The sequence below is a fragment of the Megascapheus bottae genome, chromosome 6 (assembly GCF_031878675.1).
Source record: "Megascapheus bottae isolate mThoBot1 chromosome 6, mThoBot2.hap1, whole genome shotgun sequence".
NCBI lineage: Eukaryota > Metazoa > Chordata > Mammalia > Rodentia > Geomyidae > Megascapheus > Megascapheus bottae.
Genome location: NC_143514.1, coordinates 51,524,209 through 51,549,210, shown reverse-complemented (window position 1 = coordinate 51,549,210; position 25,002 = coordinate 51,524,209). Strand labels below are relative to the sequence as shown.

The window sequence follows — 25,002 nt, the reverse complement described above, 5'->3', positions numbered from 1 at the left end:
CAAATATGTTTTTTTAGAAAAAGAATACCTGAACCACACATCACTGAATTGTATATTGGACACACTAGAGAAAAGAAAAATACAATAGCCAGATGTTTTAGGTTATGTTAAAACTACCTTTGCCTACAAGGAAAAACATGTAAATAATTTTCTACATATCCATTACTGGATTTAATTCCTTGTTTTGTGTCTATTGGTTTATTTTACTGGGAGAGGCTGGTCAAGAAGAAGTTGAGGATATTACTCCTATTTTATGACACTTATGTGTTAAAATATTTTTCAGCTTAAGTAACATGGTACTTAGACAAGTCTATGATGAAAGTGCAGTCTTTCCCAACCATTACTCTACAGGAGGGAGCCTCATCTCTTCATTCAGAAATCTAGGGGTTAATATTTTAATACTGGAATAAACTATACTTCAGGAGGAGAAAGGACTATAACCATGCTTTCTGTAAAAGCAGAGAATTAGCCCTGCCTAAATAAGTGCATATATAGGCATAATCAATGCACTTCTGCTAATTGAGGTTCTGGCTTTAAAGATAGCTTTTTTTTGTAGCTAAAGCATCTATGAGTTTTACCTTTATTTACTGCCAAGATTTTTTTTCTGTGAATTTTTCTTAATCCTTCAAAAATTTTTTTCTTGAAATATTTTCTCCCCAAGGATGTCAATTCATTATCACTTCACTGCTCACAAATTTCCTTAGATATTTTGTTGGTTAAAGGTTTGAGAATTCCGCTTATTTCTTCCCACCCCCACAACTTACATGTCAATGCAAAGTCCCAAAGTAATAACCATATTTACAGGCAATATGAATCAAATTTTATTTCAAATATCAAAGATGGCATGTTACTTTCTTAAATTAAGTCTCTGAAAAATAATTTTGTGGTTGCTTTTAAATTTCTGTATTTTATGTTCTATGAATGTAATAAAAATACTGATAAAGGTACACTTGAGGCATTATTTCTTTTTAAATATAAATTCTATAGCTATTCAGCAAGGTATGTTTACAATATGTATTACTGGTATAATCTTGCTGTTGTCGAGTAGCTATTAATAAAATGAATTTTTAACAGTGTTAGGCATGTCACCAAACATATAAGCCATGTCATTAAAATAGATCATTAGAAACTACAACAGTACACAAAAACAACTGACATGTATTTCTAAATTTGGACCCTGATCTTAACCTACAGAGCATATGATAGGAACTTAGTGTCAATATTCTAAGTTATATTATACATGAACAGCTTCGGGGATAACTATAACATGTCCGAAATTTATTAGTTAATATTTTATAACGACTATACAATGACCAAAATTATGCTAATAGAACTGTGTGAAAATATTTTGCTGAAAAGTATACCCAACTTAAGGCTAATCAATACAATTTCTAGTCAAATTTAAAGCACATCATTACATTACATAAACATATAGGATCATGAAGAAATTTACAAAAACAGCCGGCTCAAATAATGATTCTTTTATGTGTATTTTATCCTTTCAATTTACTCAATAAAGCAATATATTTTAAAGTATATATTTTACTCAAAAATACATAAATAAGTCACAAACCAAAAGCTAACAGATGTGTGACTTCTAATTAGTTATAATAATCTCTGCTTCAATACCATTAGAATGAGCCTTTCTTTCTTTTGAAAACTAAAAGGGCTTTCCTTTGAATTTTAAACTGTCAGAGTGCTTCAAAGTCAATGTACAAAATCTGCTTTGATTAAAATTTTAGACATCTACAGTGATAACTTTATGAAAGGAAAATATTAAATTATAATTATCCTAAACAGACACAGTCTTGTGAAACTAACCCTACATTCATGTTAAAACACAAAGAGTTGAATATAATGAATTTGATTCATCCTCGGACACAAAGCTTCACCACAGTAAACTCAGTCAACTGTTGCTCTTGAGCCTATATTCATGGTGCTTAAATAGCGCACTTTAAAACAAAAAAAACTCCAATTGGCTTTTCATACATCCACCCTCCCCAAAAATAACGCACTTGAAAAACTCAAATGATATGAAAGGCTTCAAGGCCTCTTTTCTCCCTTTCATACCCCTTTTTTTTATTTCTGTTTGCAGTAATCTGCCTTTCTCTTTCTCTTTCTCATTGCTACAGAGCAAGCGAGGAGGCTCAGAGCTTTGAAAAGGGGGCTCAATGTGTAATGGGTCCACTAGAATTAATTTACTTGCACCAGATCCATTGAGCACAGAGGTCCCCCCCCTCCCCAAATCATTTGGAGTCGAACACAGCCCCCAGCCTTTGTAATTCTAGTAAAGCACTTAAAGTGCACAGTAGGTGTTCATGAGGACCATCTGGTCAAAAGCAAAACAAGCTGCTGATTTTGCCTTTGAATAGAATGAAGCAAGTGTGAATTAGTCTCTTCAATTAGCACTATTACAACCTGTCAAGTGCATATTGTAAAACAGGATTATTACAGTATTGGTCACCAGTGCAATTATTTACTCTCTGCCTTTTCTTGAATATAAAAAATGTCTAATGTTTATTAGTTTCTGATAACTGAATATAATCTTTCTTAACACAGGGATTTCAAAACTACCAACATATAAACTATCTATTATGAGACAAAATCAAATAGATTACGTTTAGAATACCTACAGAGAACACATATATCAAGCAACAAAAGGCTAAACCATTGTCCTTAAACAAAATCTCATTGCTTACATATCCTTAAAGTACAAGTGAAAAAATACAGGCTGAAAAAAAAAATCCAGATTATTCTAAAATGAACAGCTACACTGTAAACAATACTTAAATGTATTTCCTAAGGGGATAATGTTTTGAGAACCACAGAAAACCTTAATAGTTATAAAATTATCAGTACTGAGTTGTTCATTTCAAGCAATATGGCTGCAATACAACTTTACAATGCAACTTGAAACCACTAATATATATCTAATTTAAAAGAAGCTCAAAATCTCCTTTTCTAAAAGCCCCAAGTAGAGTTAAAATTTACTATCCCTTAAGAAATTATGTGTTTCATTCTTGCTAAGGTGTCACTTGTGATTTCGAGTTTAAAAAAAAAAAGACTATGATATATGCTAATTAAAATTATCCATTCTAAATGAACTAATACATGACACTTACAGAAAAAACAAACCACTCAAATTAAATAAACACACACGTAATTTATTGTCTTATATTTGCAGTCTAGCTAGCTACTCCACTCTAGTTCTATGCCAGCAGTCCCCATTTCCCACACTGAAAAATAAACCAAACAACAACAAAGCCACCTAACACTTAAAACATTTAAAGAGTATTTTAGTTTAAAAGTTATACTCGATTCAATATTAGAAAAATGTTCATTAATATTAACTGTAAAAGACTACATATTTTGTAATTGTCACTAGCCAACAATATTAAAGAAAAATAATCCAAAGTATAAGTCAAACAAGTTGAATATGTAACAATATGTAACAAAAATAGGAGCATGAAAGTTGGACCAAGTTCAAATTTCAATTCAGAATTAACCTTATGGTTTCACAATTATTTTTTACAAATTGGTATCATTTATGTATTTAGTTTATTTCTTGATACTAATTCAAACCTGATTTGCTTCTCACCTAATCACTAGTTTGTACAACATGATTCTAATAATGAAATGTGGTATTAGTCCCTGCAAGATATAGCATTATAAACTGTCATTTTCCCCTTTTCATTCAGGTTAAGAACTAAATCAACATGAATAAGAATGAATTCTGGGGTAAAGTGAAACTTGGGAAAGGATTTAAGTAATTCCAACAGCTATTCATTATGCTTCTCACTGCAACAGATAAGTGATACTCCATGATTCCGCAATAAAAATACTTAGGTTTCTTATCATTGTTATTCTGGGTCAGATGTATATTCCCTTAAGTTTATATGACAGCTCCAAAGAAAAGTAGATATTTTGCCTAGCATAAGCTTTTGCAGTAAGGCAGACAACAAAGAATCAGTTTCCAAGGAAAATTGGCTTGATTTCAGGGACTTTATTTCCTTTCCACACCTGGGTTTAGGGTTTGCAGAAATCAATATTTTCCCGCCTTATATTAGCCCATATCAAGTGCATTTAAAAATCACAGATCTTTAATAGTATTTGACAAAATTACTAGAATCTGCAGAATCAACTGTTTAAAAATGTGAAATTTCAGTATTTTAACGTGACAAACATCTAATTTAGGACCTAATTGGTCCTGAAATATAGATTAAAATATAGTCATAATTTATCTTGTTATTTGAACATTTTTACAAGACATTTTGTCAGAAAAGAGAAAGGAGTTGTTTTTTTTTTTCCCCTGTATCTACTGGCAACTCTCTACATTCTGACATTTTGATATCCTTACTGCCTTTTCTTCAAGTAGAAGGACAATGTAAGTAGAAGGATTTGAAAAGGGCTTAAAACAAAAACAAGATCAAAACCAAAACTCCTCAGTAACTAGCTAGCTTAAATTAAAATCTTGAGCACCCAGAAGACAAATGCCATGTATTGTAAGGCAACAGTTCAGTGTCAGAATGAACAAATACTTGTACAACTATCAGTTTATCACCACTAACTTAGAAGACCATATGGTCACTTAAAATTTTGAAATTTAAACTGAATTAGTTTTATTTTCTATGATGACTATGTTTTAATTTTCCCTAATTAGCAATTAAAGTAGTGCCTTACTTGATTTTACTTCATTTAATAATAATTTATGTGAAAAATATTACACTGTTTTTATTCAAAGCTTTCAAAAATTAAGAACTTTTTTCACTTAGAACACAAAAATAATAGTAGTACTCAGGAAAAATGATCAGGATTTTCAATTTGTTGTTTTCGCTTTTTTAACTTTCCTCCTTTCTCTCAATATATTATACTGGTTAGAATTCATTCTTAGGCTTAAAGCTGAAAAAATGGTGCCTGAAATTGGTGACAGATATTAATTAATCACGTAAAATAGTGGCATCATTAAGCTTCTACATTAAAAATACTACTATTTATAATATACAATTTTTAAAAATTGTATTTTTATCCTGGTGCAATCAAACTGACTTCTAGTCAGTCAGAAATAATATATGTATACTCTACATAATCCACAATGTCAGTATGAATTCTAAAGCTAGCTAGACAGCACTTTATCTTTCCTTGAAACCACTCCCACCACAGGTATCTCACAAGTTGAAGGGGAAAAAAAAAAATCACAAGCCTACAGAACTGTCCCACATCTTTTCTCTAAATTGCACAAAATAAAAGTCAGAAATAAATGTCAGAAACAACTACATTTATTTTTTTTTCTGGCAACTAGCATGTCAAAACATTCTTTTGAATTAACTTCAGAAAAAGTAAAAAGATTTTTTTAAAAAACTAAGCTATTAAGAAATACATAAGAATATCTGTCTGCAAAAATTTTTCTAGAACATTTTTCAAAAGATATTTAGAAAATGGTAGGGAAAAAACTGACTATTTTAAAGTCCTTGAAGTTTAAAATATATTTGATAACCTAAATAGTATGCCACAGAGAACAGTTTCAGCCAACTGTGGCACACAATGGCACACTTACAGAATTTTAAATATTTCTTTTAATAATTGATGTTGTCATTTTGAATCATTCTGCATAGTATATCAGGTGTGAGCAGATTGCATTAACACTGCTTAAACATATCAACTTGTCAGTATGGCCAACTCGATTTCGGAAATATTTGCAGTATTTTCCCATCGAAACAGTAATAAAGGCAAAATAAATATATGCCACTACTTTATAATCACCGAACATTAATGAATATTTTATGTCTTTTTAAATCTCCCTGTTTAATTTAAAAGGGTGAAATTAAGTCTCCTCCCTGCAATATGCCAATTATCTGTAAATCAAACAATAACTTGGCCATTATGCTCCTTTTTGTTAATATAAGAGAAGCTAATTTGAAAACACTGAATGGCATTTTTAGGCTATCAGCCTAATAGTCCTTTCTGCCCTCTTGTGGGAGAAATTTGAAACACACCCAAGTTATATGAATTAAGCCATATGTATTTTAAAGCAAAGTTTTAGCTATCAAAAATTTCAACCAGAAAAAAAGATAGCAATCTATTTACAATCATTTTACTATTCTTCAAAACAGTAAATCAGCAACAGTTTATCTTTGCTTTACTATTTCAAAACTAAATTTCCTTATTTAATTATATATATATATATCCACATATATAACTTATATTTAGCAGCTCTGATAGAGCCATATTTACAACATAAAAACAAAAACTATTTTTTCATGGAATAAAAAAAACTACATAATACTACATAATACTACATAATACTCTTTAGTGAGATTTAAAATGAAAGGGCAACTTATATTGAAAAAATTAAAATTAAACCTAGGATTCAACTGAAGAGTCCGAAAAATATGCCAAAGACTTTAGCTACCGGGTACAAACCATATAGAGACCACTGAAGAAAAAAACTAAAAGCAGTGAATTGCTTAAGCCAAATTCAAAAGATGAAACCCATTGATAAACCATGGAAATGAAAAAAAGGGAAACTATTAATAGTCAAGATATTACTGAAAAATCCATGTACTTCTGGGGGGGTGGGGGGGAATGACTTTCTTCCAAGGTGGCATTAGAAATCATTTTAAGTCACAAAGTCTAAGAAAAAATTGGTGAAATAATCCAATATTAAGCATGAATAATTCCCTTTCAAATTAGTAGATAAGTGATTGTTGCCTTCGTAAATTATGAGTAATAGTACATAAGCACTATTTCAATGATTCTAAACACACAGGTCCTGTCATAGTCTTAAATCTTTTCCCCCCAAGGAGGGAAAATATTTAAGGTGGGTGGAGCCAATGACACCTCTCTCTAGGGGGAGGTTCTTTTTTGAAACAGTGGCCCTTCTTGACCACACTGAAGAAAATACTGACACTATAAATAGACTTTTCCCAATATTCCAGGCTACATGACAATCTCCAACAGTGTCTTATAAACACTATCCAAAGTTAGGGTTGAGCTATTTAAGAACAGCCTCCTCAAATTCCTTTTAAAAACAAAAAAGGTGCATAATATAAATACATATTTGAATGTGACCTTTTAAATACAACATAACTATCCTCCAAAATGAATGCTGTAACTTCCAAATTAATATTTTGAGTAATTATACTATAAACCAGTAAAATACCTTACACAATATTCTTAAGTAGGGTTTTAAGTAGACTCGTTTAAGAATTATCAGCTCCCATTTACCACATCTACATTTCTAGGTCAAGTCATTTAGTGTATCTACAGTAATATTGATGCTCCAGTTAATTAAAATGAAAAACCCAATAATGAAACATAAAGAGAGTTTCCAACCAGTACAGATAAGCCCTCTTTAACAGGGTCAACATTAGCTATAATGAGCTACCTTTATTCCTTAGCTGTGAGACATAACTCACCTCTTGAATGGTACTGCTTCCTGAGAAGTTCAGGTTGTACTCCCGCTGGACTTCTCGGTGGGTGATGATCAGCATGAAGTTTTGATTTAATGACTCCTGCAGGGCACTGAAAGGGTTGAAAGAAAAACAAGGAACTCAGAGATGAACAAGTTCTAGCTTGCTTTACAGCTAGCTGCAAAAACCCCAGGAGTACCCTAACCTCCACACCAGCAAGTCTGGGCCCAAAGTTATCTATCATCCTTTCAGCTCCTAAAGGCAAGAGAGCATGCTGAGAACAACCAAGGGGAGCTAACCTGTTAACTCCTTCTCTACCAAGGTGTTTTAAACCTTCAGTTGTAAATTCTTTGCATAGACACACATTTCCCACAATATGCCACTGTCTACATAGATACTTCCTCTAAAAGAATCAACTGTCGGCCGGGAGTTGCCTAGTGGTAGAGTGCTTGCCCAGAATGCACAAAGACCCGGGGTTTGATTCCTCAGTACCACATACATAGCAAAAAGCCAGAAATGGTGCTGTGGCTCAAGTGGTAGAGCTCTAGCCAGAGACAGAAAAGTACAGATATGTATAATTTATGTATATGTACAATAGGTACGACTGAGAAATTTTTAAAAAGCATAATAAAACTAACAAAGAAATATTTAACTCAGCCATCAGTAAAAGATGAGTTTATGGAAAGCTTCAGAGAAAACATGTGAAAACTGAAATATATAGGATCTTAATTAGAGTTTATTGTTTGGGGAAGGGGGTTAAGTGGTAATCTGTACACATTGGGTACTAGTGAAGACACTGCAGAAACACTGGTGAATGAGAAAATGGTCCCTGCTTTCTTGAAATTTAAATTCTATTAAGGTTATCAAGGTTTAGTAAATGCATAAACAATTTTAGAGTGTTATAAATAATTTTAAATGCGGTAAAGAAAATAAAACAGGGTTTTAAAACATAACACAAAAGAGAGGCAGACAATTTAGTGTTGGGATGTGAAAGAAAAATACTTTCCAAGGTCCCTGGCCTGAGTAAACATAGGTAGAATTTCATTAACAGGGAAAATTGAGTAGAGAAACTTAAGTGGAGTTTTGGATAGATTATGTTTAAAATGCAAAAAAAAGAGGGGGGGAAGGAAGGAAGGAAGGAAGGAAGGAAGGAAGGAAGGAAGGAAGGAAGGAAGGAGGGAAGGAAAGAAGGAAGGAAAGAAGGAAAGAAGGAAGGAAATGCTAGGTCAACAATTAAGAGAGCTCAGGGCAAGAGAGTCAATAGCGTATAAATGTTATTTAGACTTTGAGTCCAAAAATAATTCACCAATGGACATGGGTTACCTACAGAAAGAACAAGATGGATTTCTGAAGTGTTCCCCTCATTTAAAATCAAGAAACCAACTAAAAAACTGTTACTGAGATAAGAAAAAGGTCAAGAGTCTAGGATTAAAAATCCAAAGGAGAGCCAGGAGCCAATGGCTCATACCTATAATTCTAACTACTCAAGGGGCTGAGATTTGAAGATCAGGATACAAAGATAAGCATTCAGGAAAGTCTGTGAGACACCAGCTAACCACCAGAATATCAGAAGTGGTACTGTGGCTCTAAGTGGTAGAATGCTACCCTTAAGCAAAAAAGCTCAGGAACAGTACCCAGGCTCTGAGTTCAAGCCCATCTCTCCTTCTCCCCTCTCCCCTCTCCCTCTCCCTCCCTCTGTCTGTCTCTGTCTCTGTCTCTGTCTCTCTCTCTCTCTCACACACACACACACACACACACACACACACACACACACACACACACCAAAAGAAATAACTGCTTCAATTATGAAGGCAAGATCAGTTACACCAAACGAATTGGAGATGTTATTGCAGAAAGACTGAAAAAATGACCATGTACAGAGCAACATTTAAGAAGCTCAGTATGACTACAATAAAGAACATTAGGCGAGAAGTATACCTTGAGGTAAGAGTCTTACAGACTTTTCTCTCTGGACTGGCTTAAGACTCCAATCCTCAGAATTCAGACTCTGAGTAGCTAGGGTTACAGGCATGACCCAATAGCAACTAGTTTGTGTTTTTCATACAACTTATTTGGAGCAGATCTAACATATTCCATATCCTAGAGAGAAAGTGTCAACTACTGGTAGTAACTTCCATCTCAAAGTCTAGCCTTATTCATTCACTTAATGATTCACTCAATGATCCTCGGGACAGTCAACCCTCAACAAAGCTACCCTCAAGAAGGTCACTCTTTACTTTGAAGATTGCAAATCATTTGTGAAATTTTTGATTTTCAGAATTTAAAAAAAAAAAAAAGATTGCCAACCTAAAGAAATAGGTCAGAAATAATGAAACATTTCTGGTTTTGTTTTAAGTAGTATATTTTCTTTTCAACTCGAGTGAGAGGAAAAGGTAAAGACAAATGTACCAACTCTTCAAAATTAGTTTGAGCCAGGCATGAGTGGCTATACCTAGAAGATTGTCTACTCAGGAGGCTGAAATCTGAGGGCTGAAATTCAAAGCCAGCCTGGGCAGGAAAGTCCTTGATATTCACATCTCCAAAAAACCAGCAAAAAGCTGGAAGTAAGAGTGTGGCTCAAGTGGGTAGAGACCAAGTCTTGGGTGAAAAATCAAAGGAAAAGCATGAGACCCTAAAGCCCTAATTGGGGAGTTTGTGGAGGAGATATAGGAAGAATGTGAATTTTAACTCAATGCAAAAAATACATTTACATGAGTAAAAATCTACATTTGTCTCCAATTTTGCACATGCTTGTATGCGTGCATAGGCTAGTCCTGGGTCTTAAAGGCATGGACACTGACCCTAAGCTTTTTGCTCAAGGCAAGAAAGCCACAGCTCTGGTTAATTGTAAATAAGAGTCTCACAGAGGGTTGGGAGTTTGGCCTAGTGGTAGAGTGCTTGCCTAGCATGTACAAAAAGACCCGGGTTCAAGTCTTCGGTACCACGTATATAGAAAAAGCTAGAAGTGGTGCTGTGGCTCAAGTGGTAGAGTGCTAACCTTGAGAAAACCCAAGGATGATGCTCAGTTCCTGAGTTCAAGACCTAGAACTGGCAAAAAAAATTAAAATAAATAATAATCTCACAGACTTTCCTCATAGGGCTGACTTTGAACTGCAATCCTTAGGTCTAAGGCCCAGTTGACTCTATTAACTTTTTTAAAACTTTTTCTCCATTACAATTTTCTTTCAATTGTGATATCTGCATTTATCAGCAAAGGCAAGGTATTGTTTCCACAAACAGACAAGAGTCATTAAAATTACTGGTATTTTATCTACCTCCAGATACAAACTGAAAAGTAACCTGTGAAATTAAGGTAGAAGAAGAAAGCAGAATTACATGCATTTATTCCCAGGCTCTGAGCTACTAGTTAATTGTAAGAAAAGCAAACAAAATAGCTGGGTTCCAGTGGCTCACACCTGTAATCCTAGCTATTCAATAGACTGAGATCTGAGAATCACAATTCAAGGCCAGCCAGGCAGGAAAGTCACTGAGACTCTTATCTCCAATTAACCACTAGAAAACCCAAAGTAGAGTAGAAACACTAGTCTTGAGCAAAAAAGGAGCTCAGTGACAGGTCCCAGGTCTGAGTTCAAGCCCCATGACAAACTCACACACACACACACACACACACACTCTCTCTCTCTCTCTCTCTCTCTCTCTCTCTCTCTCTCTCTCTCACACACACACACACACACACACACACACACACACACACACACACACACAGAAAAAAGTAAAAAAGAGAAAGGAATAAATCTGAAACTCTAATGCAAGAACTGATAAATGCATCACCACTAGTAACAAAGCTAATCTAGGCCGGGAGCATAGCCTCAAGGTAGAATGCTTGCTAGCATGCACGAAACCCTGGGTTCAATTACTCAGTACCACATACACAGACAAAACTGGAAGTGGCTCTGTTGCTCAAATGGCAGAGCACTAACCTTGAGCAAAAAGTGTCCAAGGACAGTGCAGTGCCCAGGCCCTGAGTTTGAGCCCCAGGACAGAAAGTAGGGGGTGAAGGGGAGGGAATCTAATAGTCTTCACTATTTGACAAGTTTGTTTTACATTCAGAGAGCACTTCAGTAAGTAAAGATAAAGCTCAGAAATGCTTTAATACATATAGTACAGTGATTTTCAAGGTTAACTTGAGGCTGCATTATGGTGTTAAAGCAATCATTGATCACTACATAGTTAGAAACCCATCATTAATTCCTGAAAAATAGAGGAATGGATCTCACCTGCCAATTAGCAAAAGGCCCATTTTATAAAGTATACTATTAGTAAGAGGTGTATCTTGAACCAAGAATAGTAACAGTAATTGAATGAAATCCACTGCAAAAATTCTTAAACTCAAAATTTCTTCTAAACGTCTTCTCAGTGGACAGAAGATCTGGACACTATAAACCACAGTATATTAAAAACATTTAACAGTTCAAAGGGAAGGCACTCACTATTATAGGATATAAATCTATGAAAACTAAGCAAATAGGCTAGGAAAGATATCGACTAAACCTTAGTGTCTTCCTTGGAATTCCTGTTAAACCCTAACTCCTATCATAACAGTATTCAGAGATGACTCCTTGGGAAATAATTGGGTTTACATGTGACTAGGAAGGTAGGTATCTTAATCTATCTTCATAAGCCATACTACATCCATGATGTGCTAGTACTGGGGCTTAATACTCAGGGTCTGGTATTCTCACTCTGCTATTTCACTCATGACTGATGTTACCACTTAAGCCAGGTATCCACTTCCAGCTTTTTGCTGATAAACTGGAGACAAGAGTCTCTCAGATATTTTTTTGCCTTCAAATCATAATCCTTAGATATCAATCTCCTGAGCTGCTAGGATTACAGGTGTGAGCCACCAGCACCTGGCTAAAATTAGCATTCTTTGTTGTGTGCATGTTGATCCTGTACTTGTACTCAAGGCCTGGATACTTTCTCTTGAGCTTTTGGTTTTGGGTTTTTTTTTCTCCCTCTCCCTCTCCCTCTCTTCCTCCCTCTTTTCTTGGTCAGTCCTGGGGCTTGAACTCTGTGCTTGGGCACTGACCTTTGAGCTTCCTCAAGGCTCTACCACTTGAGCCTTAGCACCACTTCCAGCCTTTTCAGTGTGTGTGGTATCAAGGAGCACTTTAAACTCCCGGCCCCCACTGGCTTTTGGGTGATTAATTGCAGATACAAGTCTCACAGACTTTACAGCCTGGGTTGGCTTCAAACCACAATCCTGAAATCTTAACCTCTTGAGTGGCTAATATTATAGGCATGAACCAGCAGCAGCAGGCCGTAATTAGTGCACATAAGTGCATGTGTCCGTGTGCGCGTACATACATGCGCACTTAATAATTTACGTAGATATAAAACATGCTCAATTAACACATTAGTTTGTGAGTACAATGCATCCTAATCATGATGAAAATGGATAGCATCTTTAGAAAGCCTAGAGCCTTTTCTCTCTTTCTGCCATTAAAGTGACCAATTCAAAATGAGGGCTCCTCACTAGTTACTGAATCTGCTGACTCTATAATTTTGGGCTTTCTTCCTAATGCCAGCACTATAAGAAATAAATATGTGCTGTATATGCCACTAGTCTGTTGCATTTTGTTGTAACAGCCCAAGCTAACTCTTAAGAGTTTCTGTATTTTCAACACTCAAGTAACAACTTTGATCTGGCTTCTAAACTGACTGCTTGCCAAGATGTCTTGCATGTGCACTTCCAAATAGAATTTTCACTCATTAAAAATCCATAGTATTAAAAAAATAATGCTATTAAGGTTCAGATATCACTCAAACACATAGGGATAATACATTTTAATATAGGTAAATTACCATAAAAATTGGCCAGGAGTTTGGCCTGCTGGAAGTACCTAGCATGCACGAAGACCTAGGTTCAATTCCTCAGTACTACATACACAGAAAAAAGCTAGAAGTGGTGCTGAGGTTCAAGTGGTAGGGCTCTAGCCTTCAGAAAGTCCAAGGACAGTGCTCAGGCCCTGAGCTTAAGCCCAGGACTGGCAAAAAAAAAAAAAAAAAAAAAAAAAAACCATGCATGAGGGACCAGGAGTATGACCTAGTGGTAGAATATTTGCCTCCCATGCATGAAGCCACAGGTCAATACCCCAGTACCAATACACAGAAAAGGCCAGGAGTAGTGCTGTGGCTCAAATGGTAGAGCTTTGAGAAAGCCCAAGGACTATCATTTTTCCAATTCCATATCCAATATTTTTACCTTCAAAATTACATTACACAGGAAGGCTGGTGGCTCACACCTGTAATCCTAGCTACTCAGAAGGCTGAGATTTGAGGATCATGGTTCAAAGCCAGCCCAGACATGAAAGTCGTGAGACTCTCATCTCCAAGTAACCACCAAAAATCAGAGGTGGTGCTATGGCTCAAGTGGTAGAGCCACTAGCTGAAGAGCTCAAGGATAGTGCCCAAACCTAGAGTTCAAGCCCCACAACTGACCAAAAAAAAAAAAAGGATGTATATACTGTGTGTGTGTGTGTGTGTGTATTAATTATACAGCCAGGAACTGGTGACTCATGCCTGTAATCCTAGCAATTCAGAAAGCTGAGTTCTAAGGATTGCAGTTCCAAGCCAGCCCAGGCAGAAAAGTCCCTATGAGACTCTTATCTCCACTTAACTACTCAAAAACTGGAAGTGGTGCTATGGATTAAATGGTAGAGTGCTAGCTTTGAGCACAAAGAGGCTCAGTGACAGAGTCTGAGTTCAAGCCCCAAAACTGACCTCTTCTCCCCCCCCCAAAAAAAAATACACTACACTTTTAGCTGGCGTTAGTGGCTCATATCTATAATCCTAACTACTCAGGAAGACAGCAGTTCAAGGCCAGCCCAGGTAGGTTGACACCTATAATCCTAGCTACTCAGGAGGCTGAGATCTGAGGATCAAGGTTCAAAGCCAGCCTGGGCTGTGGTTCAAGGGGTAGGATGGTAGCCTTGAGCTGAAGAGCTTAGGGACATTGCCATGGTCCAAAGTGAGCTCAGGAACAACACCTAAGTCCAGAATTCAAGTCCCACAACCAGCAAAAAAAAAAAAAAAAAAAAAAAAAAAGGAGGAGAGAGGAGGAAATGGAAGGAGAGTACAGGACATGCCAGATGCTAGCCTTGAGCAAAAAAAGCTCAGTGACAGCATGCAGGCCCAGAGTTCAAGACCCAGGATTAACACCACACACACACACACACACACACACACACACACACACACACACAAAACAAAAACCCCTAGACTTTTAATTAGTGTAAATGGGAGCCATTAGTTTGCTGTAACTGCTATTTAATAATATTACATGTACAATAACATCTGTGCACTGCCAGCAGTGGAATTATACTTTTTGGTGTTTGGTACTGAGCCCAAGGTTGAATTCATAGCCTTATACATATTAGGCAAGAATTAGACCACTACACAGAAAATGTTAAACAAAAAAGTCCATATAAAATAATACTGTTCCACAGATACTACAATGGAGTCAAATACTTTTCTATCAAATCATTTTTGTACAAGCTGTGTTTTTATGAAACTTGGGATAAATAAATGTTTATTTTAGAAAAAAATAGCACTGTTGGTTCCTATATACTCAATTTTATTTTATTTATTTTAATATGCATAATGTTGAAGCAAGAACAGTAACTAATTTCAGTACACTACTGAATTTTTTAAATACTTTATCATTTATCTTTCCAAAAGGCACTAATTTTTTTTCCTTTTGTACCTTTTAAATATGTTGTGGTCTACATTGATCTTTTTATCCTCTTAGATACAACAGATTTTAGATTAAAAGGCATGACACATGGCAATTTAAATATCCATTCAAAATTTCCAGTCATATGAGCTCTTGTCAACAAAAGACCAAATTTACTATAATTATGGATTATTTACACTAAAACAAAATAAGAAATCAATATGTAAATGTAATGTTTGTTGTAGCTAATGCAGCCAGCAATGACAGATTAGGTTCAAATAGCAATCAGTTTGAAAATCTGGCACATATGTAAATGAGTCTTGATGTTTACATACGATTGTATTTTATTCAGGATTTTTAAATTGTCTCAGGAATAGCATAAAAATAAAATGTTAATCTTTCCACTATAAATATTTTTAGGCTATTATCATAACTGAAACTAAGTTTTACTCCTGTCCAGCTAAACTAACATATGATACTAACAATTCTAAGTTGCAGATTACATCATTCTTAATTAACACTCTGCTACAGTTGTTAACATCCTCCAAGACACCATGTTATCATCACTGCAAGTTCTGTAACAATCTTAAAACCATGTTTAACAAAGGTTGGCCTCTTACTCTACAGCTACTTTAATTGCTTTCTTGGCTGGCAATTAAATATGTCTAGATAAACAAACATTTCATTTCACCTAATTCCTAATAACATTTTTCATGATGATTTCAAAGTTCAGGTGGCCTTATTTCTATAATTACTGTTCATCAATATAGTGATGTTTTGGATTCAGCAAAATGTATTAGCCAAAGTATGTAAGATCAATCAAAATGTGGTAATTAGTGATAATAGTAATATATTGTGATCTATGGAGTGGTATACAGCAAAATTGTCTAAATATAATCCTATCTATCTAGAAAAAATACAAAAGTAAAATTATATTTACAGATTGTTCCATGAACTAGTGATGAGCAAGTTTCTGGGTGTCCATTAAATCAATCAGTTCTCTCAGTCACAGAATACCTGCAGGCTCTTTTTCAAAGTGTGATGCTAACAAGCAAATCTCAGTAGTCACTGATCTATCAATAGGCAGTAAACTGTATAAATGGTTTGGGACATCACTCCAATTAGATGTGTTGTGATCTCCATTGACGCTTTAATTAGGGGCAAGCTTCTTTTTCATCCAGAATGAATAACTTTAGGGAAACATCATATTCTTAAGGTGTTCCTTAATATACATTTACCAATCTAATACTTTTAAATTGTACTTTCACTAATTCTGATAACAATGTTCACTGGAATTAAATTTAAGTTGAACAGCAATCACAATAATGTATTTGAAATGCTGATTACATCAACTTTTTCTTGAAAAATAATTACTTTATTAAGACTCATATCAAATCATGCATTGTTCTTGTTGCAACACTGGTTGTATAATATTTTTGCAGGTAAATATACTTTTGAAAATTTAAAAAGCTGTAAATATAACCAACTCGTTTAAGGTGTTTACTTGTGTATATAATGTTTTCAAAAAATTGTTACTATATAAACCACTTAAAAGACTCCCTTTCTGCAATACCACTAGAATTTCACAAACACTGTTCATTAAAAAATGATCAAGGCAGAAATATAGTAGCTCTTACTGAGATAGAGATCAAGGGGATTTTGGTTTAAATCTAGCTTGGGCAAAAAAGGTCGCAAAAACCTTCATCTCAACTAATAAAAAGCTGGGTGTGGCAGTGCATGCCTGCCATATCTCAGTGATGTAGAAAGCCTAGTGTAAACCTCTAACTGAAGAATAACTAAGCGAAAGGGTGCAAAAACACCTGCATGGCAAGCTCAAGACCCTGACTTCAAATGTCTAGGGAACAAGCAAAAAAGTAGCCAGGAGGAAGACAAATTTATAGGAAAGAACATTCAAATTAACCTTTTTTTTTTCTAATTTGAAAAAAAAAACACTTTCTTATTCTGTTAGAACTCAAGGGTGTGGCTTCCTTTTGTTAAAGAATCCAATACATAAAGAGTGAAAACTACTCTGAGAATTAATATTTATTCAGAGACTGTTAGGTGTTTGAGAATCCTAGAAATAGGCTAGAGCTCTTCTACTTGAGCCTCAGCACCACTTCGGCTTTTTTTTTCTCTGTATGTGGTACCTAGGAATTGAACCTGGGTCTTCGCAGATGCTAGGCAAGCACTCTACCACTAGGCCAAACTCCCGGCCAGTCTTTTGAATAATCTTATGCAACATTTTCACAATTATTCTTGATTACCCTTCTGTGCTGAAATAATGGGGACTGAAAAGTGACTGTAATGGTCCATGATGAAAGGGGTGGGAATGAGAAATGGACTATTTTATGTTTGTAAGACAATTAATATACACCATCAGAAGACAACACATCTTTGCCAGGACCAAGGCTAAGAGTACAAATGGTTATTTATTATCACAGCTGCTGAATAGTTAGTTATAAGAAAAAAAGATACATGAGGAGTATCTCAGCTTTTACTGTATGTACCAACTTTAATGGGCAGGCTAGAGTGTCTATCAAATGTAGAATTGAAAGAAATCTTAGCATTACGAGAACTCTTGCTTTTCCTTAAGTGTCTGCCTCTTTTATAGGGAGCATAAATTTCTTCCTATGCAGATTCTCCTTAAAGTGTAGTTTTCATGAAAACAGCTCTAGCCTTTTCTCCATTCTAGCTGCGTTTCTCCCAGAGAAGATCAGCCAATAGAATGATTAACAAAATGGCACAGTATTGGGTTAGCTGTCACAGAATGCAAAGATCCCTCTTTCACCTCCTGTCCTAATCCTAATCCACTGACTTTTCTTCCATTTCTTGACTGCTATGGCAGACACATCCTGGACAAGGCTTTTTATGAGATCTGTAAACTCTTTTCTACTTCAGTGAAATTGCTAAAGCAGATCTACTATATTGATTCATCAGGGTCTGAAAACCCAGTCCTAACTCTTCATAGGCTATCAGTGTATACAGATTGTAAAATTTAAATCTGAGGTAAGAAGTAAATTACCTCACGTAGGATTCATGTGCTACACTGGGTACTTGCATGGCTATTAAAATACTTTCATTGGTAGAAATGGAGAGAAGAAGCGAATGAGAGAGAACAAAGGAAAGAGCAACACTGTTAAAATGCATTGTAAGCATTACCTGATTAAGGAATTGTAACCCCTTTTTACAACTACTTAGTGATAATTTTAAAAAAAAAAGCATGATTATTTTACAATTTGACTGATGATTTTCATGTGCACAGTCCATCCACTGGAAGAATGGTCTTCCAATGCTGAAGCCCTGTTTTCAAAACTCAACTATCACCAAAAACAGATTCACATTGAGAGCTTCTGGGTCTTGTCTGTTGGTTGCATGGATGTGCGTGTGCGCACACACTGTGAACTCAAGGTCACCCTGGGAACTGAACCCAGGTTCTTGCTAGCAAGCACTCTTATCTACACCCTCCATCTCCTTTTTTTCCTGTACTTTTATATATTCCTCTCTATTCGTGGTGTCAGTCAGGTTAGCCTCTTTTTCTTTTCTTCTTTTTTTTGGGGGGGGGGGCGGGTCCTGTCATGGGGCTTGAAATCTGGGCCTAGGTGTTGTCCTTGAGCTCTTCAGCTCAAGGCTATTGCTCTATCACTTGAGCCACAGCACCACTTCTTGCGTTCTAGTAGGGGACTGGCTTTGAACTATGATCCTCAAATCTCAACCTCCTGAGTAGCCATGATTACAGGCATAAGCAACTAGCACTCGGCGGGCTCTTTTTCTTCTAAGAGTATACAAGTGATTTTTATTTAGTATTCTAAAATTATGTATGAATTATAACACTAATACTTAGGTTTATGGTTTTTCAGTTGGTTCCCCCCCTCCCCGCCTCGCCAAAAGTACTGGAGCTTGAACTTGGACTTCCTTTTGTTCTCAAGGACATCACTGTACCCTTCAAGCCACACCTTTACTCCTAGCTTCTTGCTAATTAATGAGAGATAAGTCTCATGGACTTTTCTGATTTTGAACTTCAATCCTCATATCTCCACAGTAGCTAGGATTATAGCAATGAGTCATCAGCGTCCAGCACAAATTCTTTTTTCTTTTTTCTTTCTTTTTGGCCAGTCCTAGGATGTGAACTCTGGGTCTGAGTCCTATCCTTGGGCTTTCTCAAGGCTAGAGCTCTACTTGAGCTACAGCCTCATTTCCAGCTTTTTCTATATGTGGTACTGAGGAATCGAATCTAGGTCTTTGTGCATGCTAGGCAAGCACTCTACCACTTAGGCTCAAACTCCCAGCTCAAATTCTTTTTCAACCTTAATATTCTTACTCTATAACTATCATTTATCTTACTTTCTACTTCAGCACTATCCAAACATTGAACTTTTTAATCAGTATAAAAGTGATAAAAATCTGGAACCCAGAAACACTATTCCTTTTGTACCAATCTTCTATTCCTCCACCTTTCCTTTATTTGCCTGAAAACCAATGTGACTGTATTTGAAAAACAGGTCTTCAGGAGGTAATTCTGGTTAAATGAAGTGAGGGTAAATAAGGGTATCTATAAGAAGAAAAAGGGAAATCAGAGTTTACTCTCCCTAGCATGTAAGGACACTATAATAATGTTGGTTGTTTCATCAGAAACTAACAGCTAGAATCTTCATCTTGGACTTTCTAATCTTCAAAGCTGGGAGAAATAAATGTCTGTTATTTAAGGCATCCTGTTTATGATTCTCTGTTACAGAAGCCCTATCAGACTAAGATGAATGTCTTACCCCTTTTGGGCCAGCAGTCTTAAGTTTCATCTGTTCAAATTGTTCCTATTCCCTGTCTCTTTCCCCTTGGACTTCAAATAATGATCCAGTCTCTTAACCCTACTTCCACTTATAGTCAAGTTTTCTGGTAATAATGCTATACACTTCCCTTTGGGGGGCAGAAGTGCTGAGGTTTGAATGCAGGGCTTGTGCTTGGTAGGCAAACACTCATACATACTTTGCTTTTTGGTTTAGTTATTATTCAAATAGGGTCTCACAAATTTTTTATGACTGGGTCAGTCATAGACAATAATCCTCCTACCACTGCTTCCTATGTGGCTGACAACAGATGTTGGACAATCGTGTTACTCTTTTTCTTTGAGAAAGCGTTTCTCTAATTCTACCGGGGGAGGGTTTAGGAGGGTTCTTAGCTGTAATCTTCCTATCTTTACCTCTGAAATAGGAATAACTGGTGTGAGCCACTGCGTGTGGTTTTATTTCTTCATTTCTCACTTATCCCTTAAAATCTACTGTAATCTAGTCTTCATTTTCAATATTCTATCAAATGAGTTGGGTACCAATGACTCATGCCTATAATCCTAGCTATTCAGGAAGCTGAGATCTGCAGATTGTGGTTCAAAGTCAGCCCAGGCAGTTAAAGTCTGTGAAATTGATTTTTACCTCTAATTAACCTCAGAAAGCCCGAAGTGGAGCTGTGGCTCAAGTGGTAGAGTGCTAGCCTTGAGCAAAGAAGCTAAGGAACAATGCCTAGACCCCATTTTAAAGCACCAACAGCAGCACGTGCGTGCGTGCGTGCACACACGCACGCACGCACGCGCACGCACGCGCACACACACACACACACACACACACACACAAAATATTCTATCAAATGATTTTAACAAAGTCTGTTATGCATATGACCAACCCAATACCCTTCCTCTGGTCAGACTATACCTCAGCATTTTATACTAGACTTATCTGAGAGAGGAAAAAATATATACAAGCAACAGGACTGATTTCTCAGGAAGAAAACTGAGTACTAGACACTTTTACTTTAAATTGTCCAGAAGACACACAAATGAAAAGCTACACAAAGAAATGGGATGTGTTTATAAATAGGAATTTGTTATCTATAAATCTTTTAGAAATTGAAAGACTGAATGACAGGGAGAATGTACTCTGTTCTCTTAAGTATAGAACTCCAACACTTAAAGCTAATTTAAAAAAAAAAAAAAGCTTATACTATTATAAAGGAGCCTGGAGTTTCAGAATGAGAAGTAACAAGGCAAGGTGTCAAAAATGTCAAAAGAAGCTTTCTGTAATGGAATGGATTTTTTTTTTTGCCAGTCCTGGGCTTGAGTTCAGGGCCTTAGCACTGTCTTTGGACTTTCTCAAGACTAGAGCTCTACCACTTGGGCCTAAGCACCACTTTCGGCTTTTTTTCTAGTATGTGGTACTAAGGAATTGAACCTGGGTCTTCATGCATGCTAGGCAAGCACTCTACCAATAGGCCAAACTTCCAGCCCAGGAATGGATTTTTAAAGAGCCTAAGTATTTTCAATAAATACATTATAGACTACTGAGAATAGGTATCTTTTTCTAGTAGATCAGTTATATGTTAACTGATAAACCAAATCTTTCCTGTGTCTAATGGATACTTTTTCTTTGTTTATAATTTTACTATGAATGATAATTCAATTTGAAGGTTTGACATAAAGGTACTGTTTCACCATTTGAATTCGTGAAATCTGATTTATTGTTAAAGGGCTTAAATGCTTCTCAACTATTTATATTGTACTATATATAGTTTTCCCTTAAATTATTAGCTTAAAAGCATCATTTACTTTAAAATCATTATGAACTCAATTATAGCTGTTCACATGATGATTTGCAGCTGTTGTAATTTCCCCTCTCCCAAAAAAAAAAAAAAAAAAAAGAAATGGAAATACAAAAAAAAAAAAAATCAATTATTAAGCACCCCCTAGTGGCAGTAAAATCAAGTTAGGATGTTGTTTTCTGCTTTTGTTATTTTCAAATTTAATACAGCAAAATGTATAATTTTCTATATTTATAGGTAAACAATTGAAGGCTTTATATTTGATTAAATGAAGCGTATGTACTACATAAGTGACTTCACACTGAAATTTCATGAAAATACTTGGGAAGAATTACAATAGATGTAATTATATAAACAAAAACCCTTCAAAAATATGGAATGGGAAATTATAATTTTTTTAAATTCCCATTCTAGAAAATAGCTTGGAAAGATAGAATTTGCCTCTGTAACAAAGCTTTGCACATTCCTGCCAGGAATCTGAAAGCTATTCGTGGTAAGGCAAAATCTTCACAGTTGGAAGCATTTACTGGTTTCAATATACACAATTTTCCCAAATACCCTGATATTCTTAAATAGCCTAAACATTGTGATATCCTTATCTATAAAACAGAGGCATCAAACTAGGATTGCATCTTTACAAAGTTGGTGGGGTTTGGGGTTTTGTTGTTGTTGTTGTTATTGTTGTTGTTTGTTTTTGCCAGTCCTGGGTCTTGAACTCAGGGCCTGAGCACTGTCGTTGGACTTTCTCAACGCTAGAGCTCTACCACTTGAGCCATAGCACCATTTCTGGCTTTTTCTATGTATATGTGGTACTGAGGCAAAGAACTTGTCCTTTGTGCACGCTAGACAAGCACTCTACCACTAAGCCAAACTCCTGGCCCCCTTTACAGAGTGTTTAAATTCAGGGCTAAGATATGTGGCTTAAGTGGTAGAGGAAGGCCCTGAACTGAAACTCATGCATACACAAAACCCAGAAAAAGAAAATGAAAAAAAAAAATCAAATGAAATAATGCCATAAATAAATTTTTTAGTTAGTGTGCTTAGAAATTTATGCTTCACTATATAATGTAGAACTGATGGTTATAAGCATTTTAAAACTGCCAGTATAGTCATTTGATCTGCAATTCTAGTGCTGAGGAAGCATGGATTTTCAACTTGAGGTCTGAAATCAGGCAAGGTATTAAAAACAATCAAAATTAAAATGCATTATAGTATTATACTCATAAATTGTTACATTGAACTGAAACCCCTTTGTACAACTGCTTAAAGATAATTTTGAAAAACAATTTTAAAAAGGAATGTAAAATGAAGAGACAAAAATTTCTCCCATCAGCCAGGCATGGTAGCTCACACCTGTAATCCTAGCTACTCAAGAGGTTGAGATCTGAGGATCAAGGTTCAAAGCCAGCCAGGGCACTAAAGAACATGAGACTCTTATCTCCAATTAACTACCAGAAAATGGGAGGTGGGGCCATGGCTCAAGGGACAGGGTGGTAGCCTTGAGCTGAAGAGCTAAGGGACAGTGCCCAGGACCAGAGTTCAAGCCCTATAACCCGACACACACACACACAAAAATTTTCTCCCTCCCAAAATCCATGAAGAAAAGAAAGGCTGGACTTCAAAACTAAGTGTGGGGGGTGTGGGGAGGGGGAGAGAGAGAGATCAAAATACTCCATATTGGGGGTTGGAGGCATGGCTCAGCCACTGAGCAGAAGCAGTAGAAAAAAGATGCTCAGTTTTGGGCAATGACTAAGAACAGTGGTATACACCTGTAATTTGGCAACTGGGGAAAGCAGGAATAGAAAGACCTCAAAACCCAGACTGGCTCAGACATAAAGCAAAACCCTACCTTCAAAATAAATAATGCAGGGCCGGGAGTTTGGCCTAGTGGTTAAAGTGCTTACCTAGCATGCATGAAGACCCGGGTTCAACTCCTTGGTACCACATATATAGAAAAGCTGGAAGTGGTGCTGAGGCTCAAGTGGTAGAGCTCTAGCCTTGAGAAAGTCCAAGGACAGGGCTCAGGCCCTGAGCTCAAGCCCAGGACTGGCAAAATACATACATACATACATACATACATACATACATACATACATATATACATACATACATAAAAAAGAATAATGCACTCTGTGTTGAAAATAAACTTATGGAGGAGGGGGCTGAAAGGAAAGAAATGGAAGAAATATATTTATTTCATGACCTATATAACTGTAACTATTCTGTACATCACCTTTACAATAAATAAACACACAAACAATGCAAAAAGGACTGACAAGGCAGGAGCATGACCTAGTGGTAGAGTGCTTGCCTAGATGCATGAAGCCCTGGTTTCAATTCCTTGGCACCACACAATAAAAGTTGTGCTGTGGCTCAAGTGGTAAAGCACTAGCTAGAGAATGCCCAAGGACAGTGCACAGGCCCTCCTGAGTTCAAGCCCCACGGCCGGAAAAAAAAAAAAAAACAGTTCAAGCTTACAGCTATGCTGACATAACAAAACAGTGTCTCTCATAATTTAAAAAAAAAAAAATCCAAGGCCCTAGAGAAGCATTACTGTAACCCAGGATTTTTCTCCTTATACTTTGATTGCTTTTTTTTAGGATATTAATTAAAATCAATAGTCTGTAATAAATGTGATTCATGAGTGACTTTAATACTAATGTCTAAATATTTTAGAGAAGATTAATCCTTTATAAGAATCCTAAAAATGCTACTGAACTGGAGTTGGTATGGTAGTATGTAACGGAAGGATCGCATTATAGTTCTGTATTGAAATAGAAATTAACAGATAATTCATTCTCTGAATCTCTTCCATATACCCAACAATACACTGAACTTACTTCAGAGAATTTTCAGTATCAAACCAATTCCCTACATAAAATATACTGTCTTTTCTAAAAGATCTCATTTCTGAGAAGAATAAAGGAATAGAAATAATATGTACACAAACTTTCCCATTATCTTTTATCGGTTCAGTTTGCCAATTCCCAAATGTAACACCAAGAAATCACCATCTTTCATTTTCTCATTTTGAAATTATAAATTGTTAAAAAAAATTACAAATAAGATTACACTGAATTATAATAAAGTTCTGTAAAAATAGATCAATTTGACTCAAGAAGCACTCTAATATAGATAAGTTTATCAGTTCACAAACTTTTACATATTTATATTAGCATCAGTTAGTTGTACAAGGGGTTTTCATTGTGACATGTTCACATTTATATAAAATATAATTTGATTAAACCATCTGTTTTTTATACTCTCTATATTGGGGGGCCAGTGGCTCATGCCTATGATCTTAGCCACTCA

General features: G+C 35.8%; 1 protein-coding gene across 1 annotated transcript in view; it reads right to left on the bottom strand.

The window, feature by feature from the left end:
- The window catches only part of Faf1 (Fas associated factor 1), a 286,921-nt gene that overhangs the window by 196,150 nt on the left and 65,769 nt on the right, over positions 1-25,002 (bottom strand). Inside the window, exon 7 of the mRNA XM_090334872.1 lies at positions 7,416-7,521. Coding sequence (XP_090190998.1) covers positions 7,416-7,521 — 106 coding nt within the window. The remainder of the gene's footprint in view (positions 1-7,415; positions 7,522-25,002) is intronic.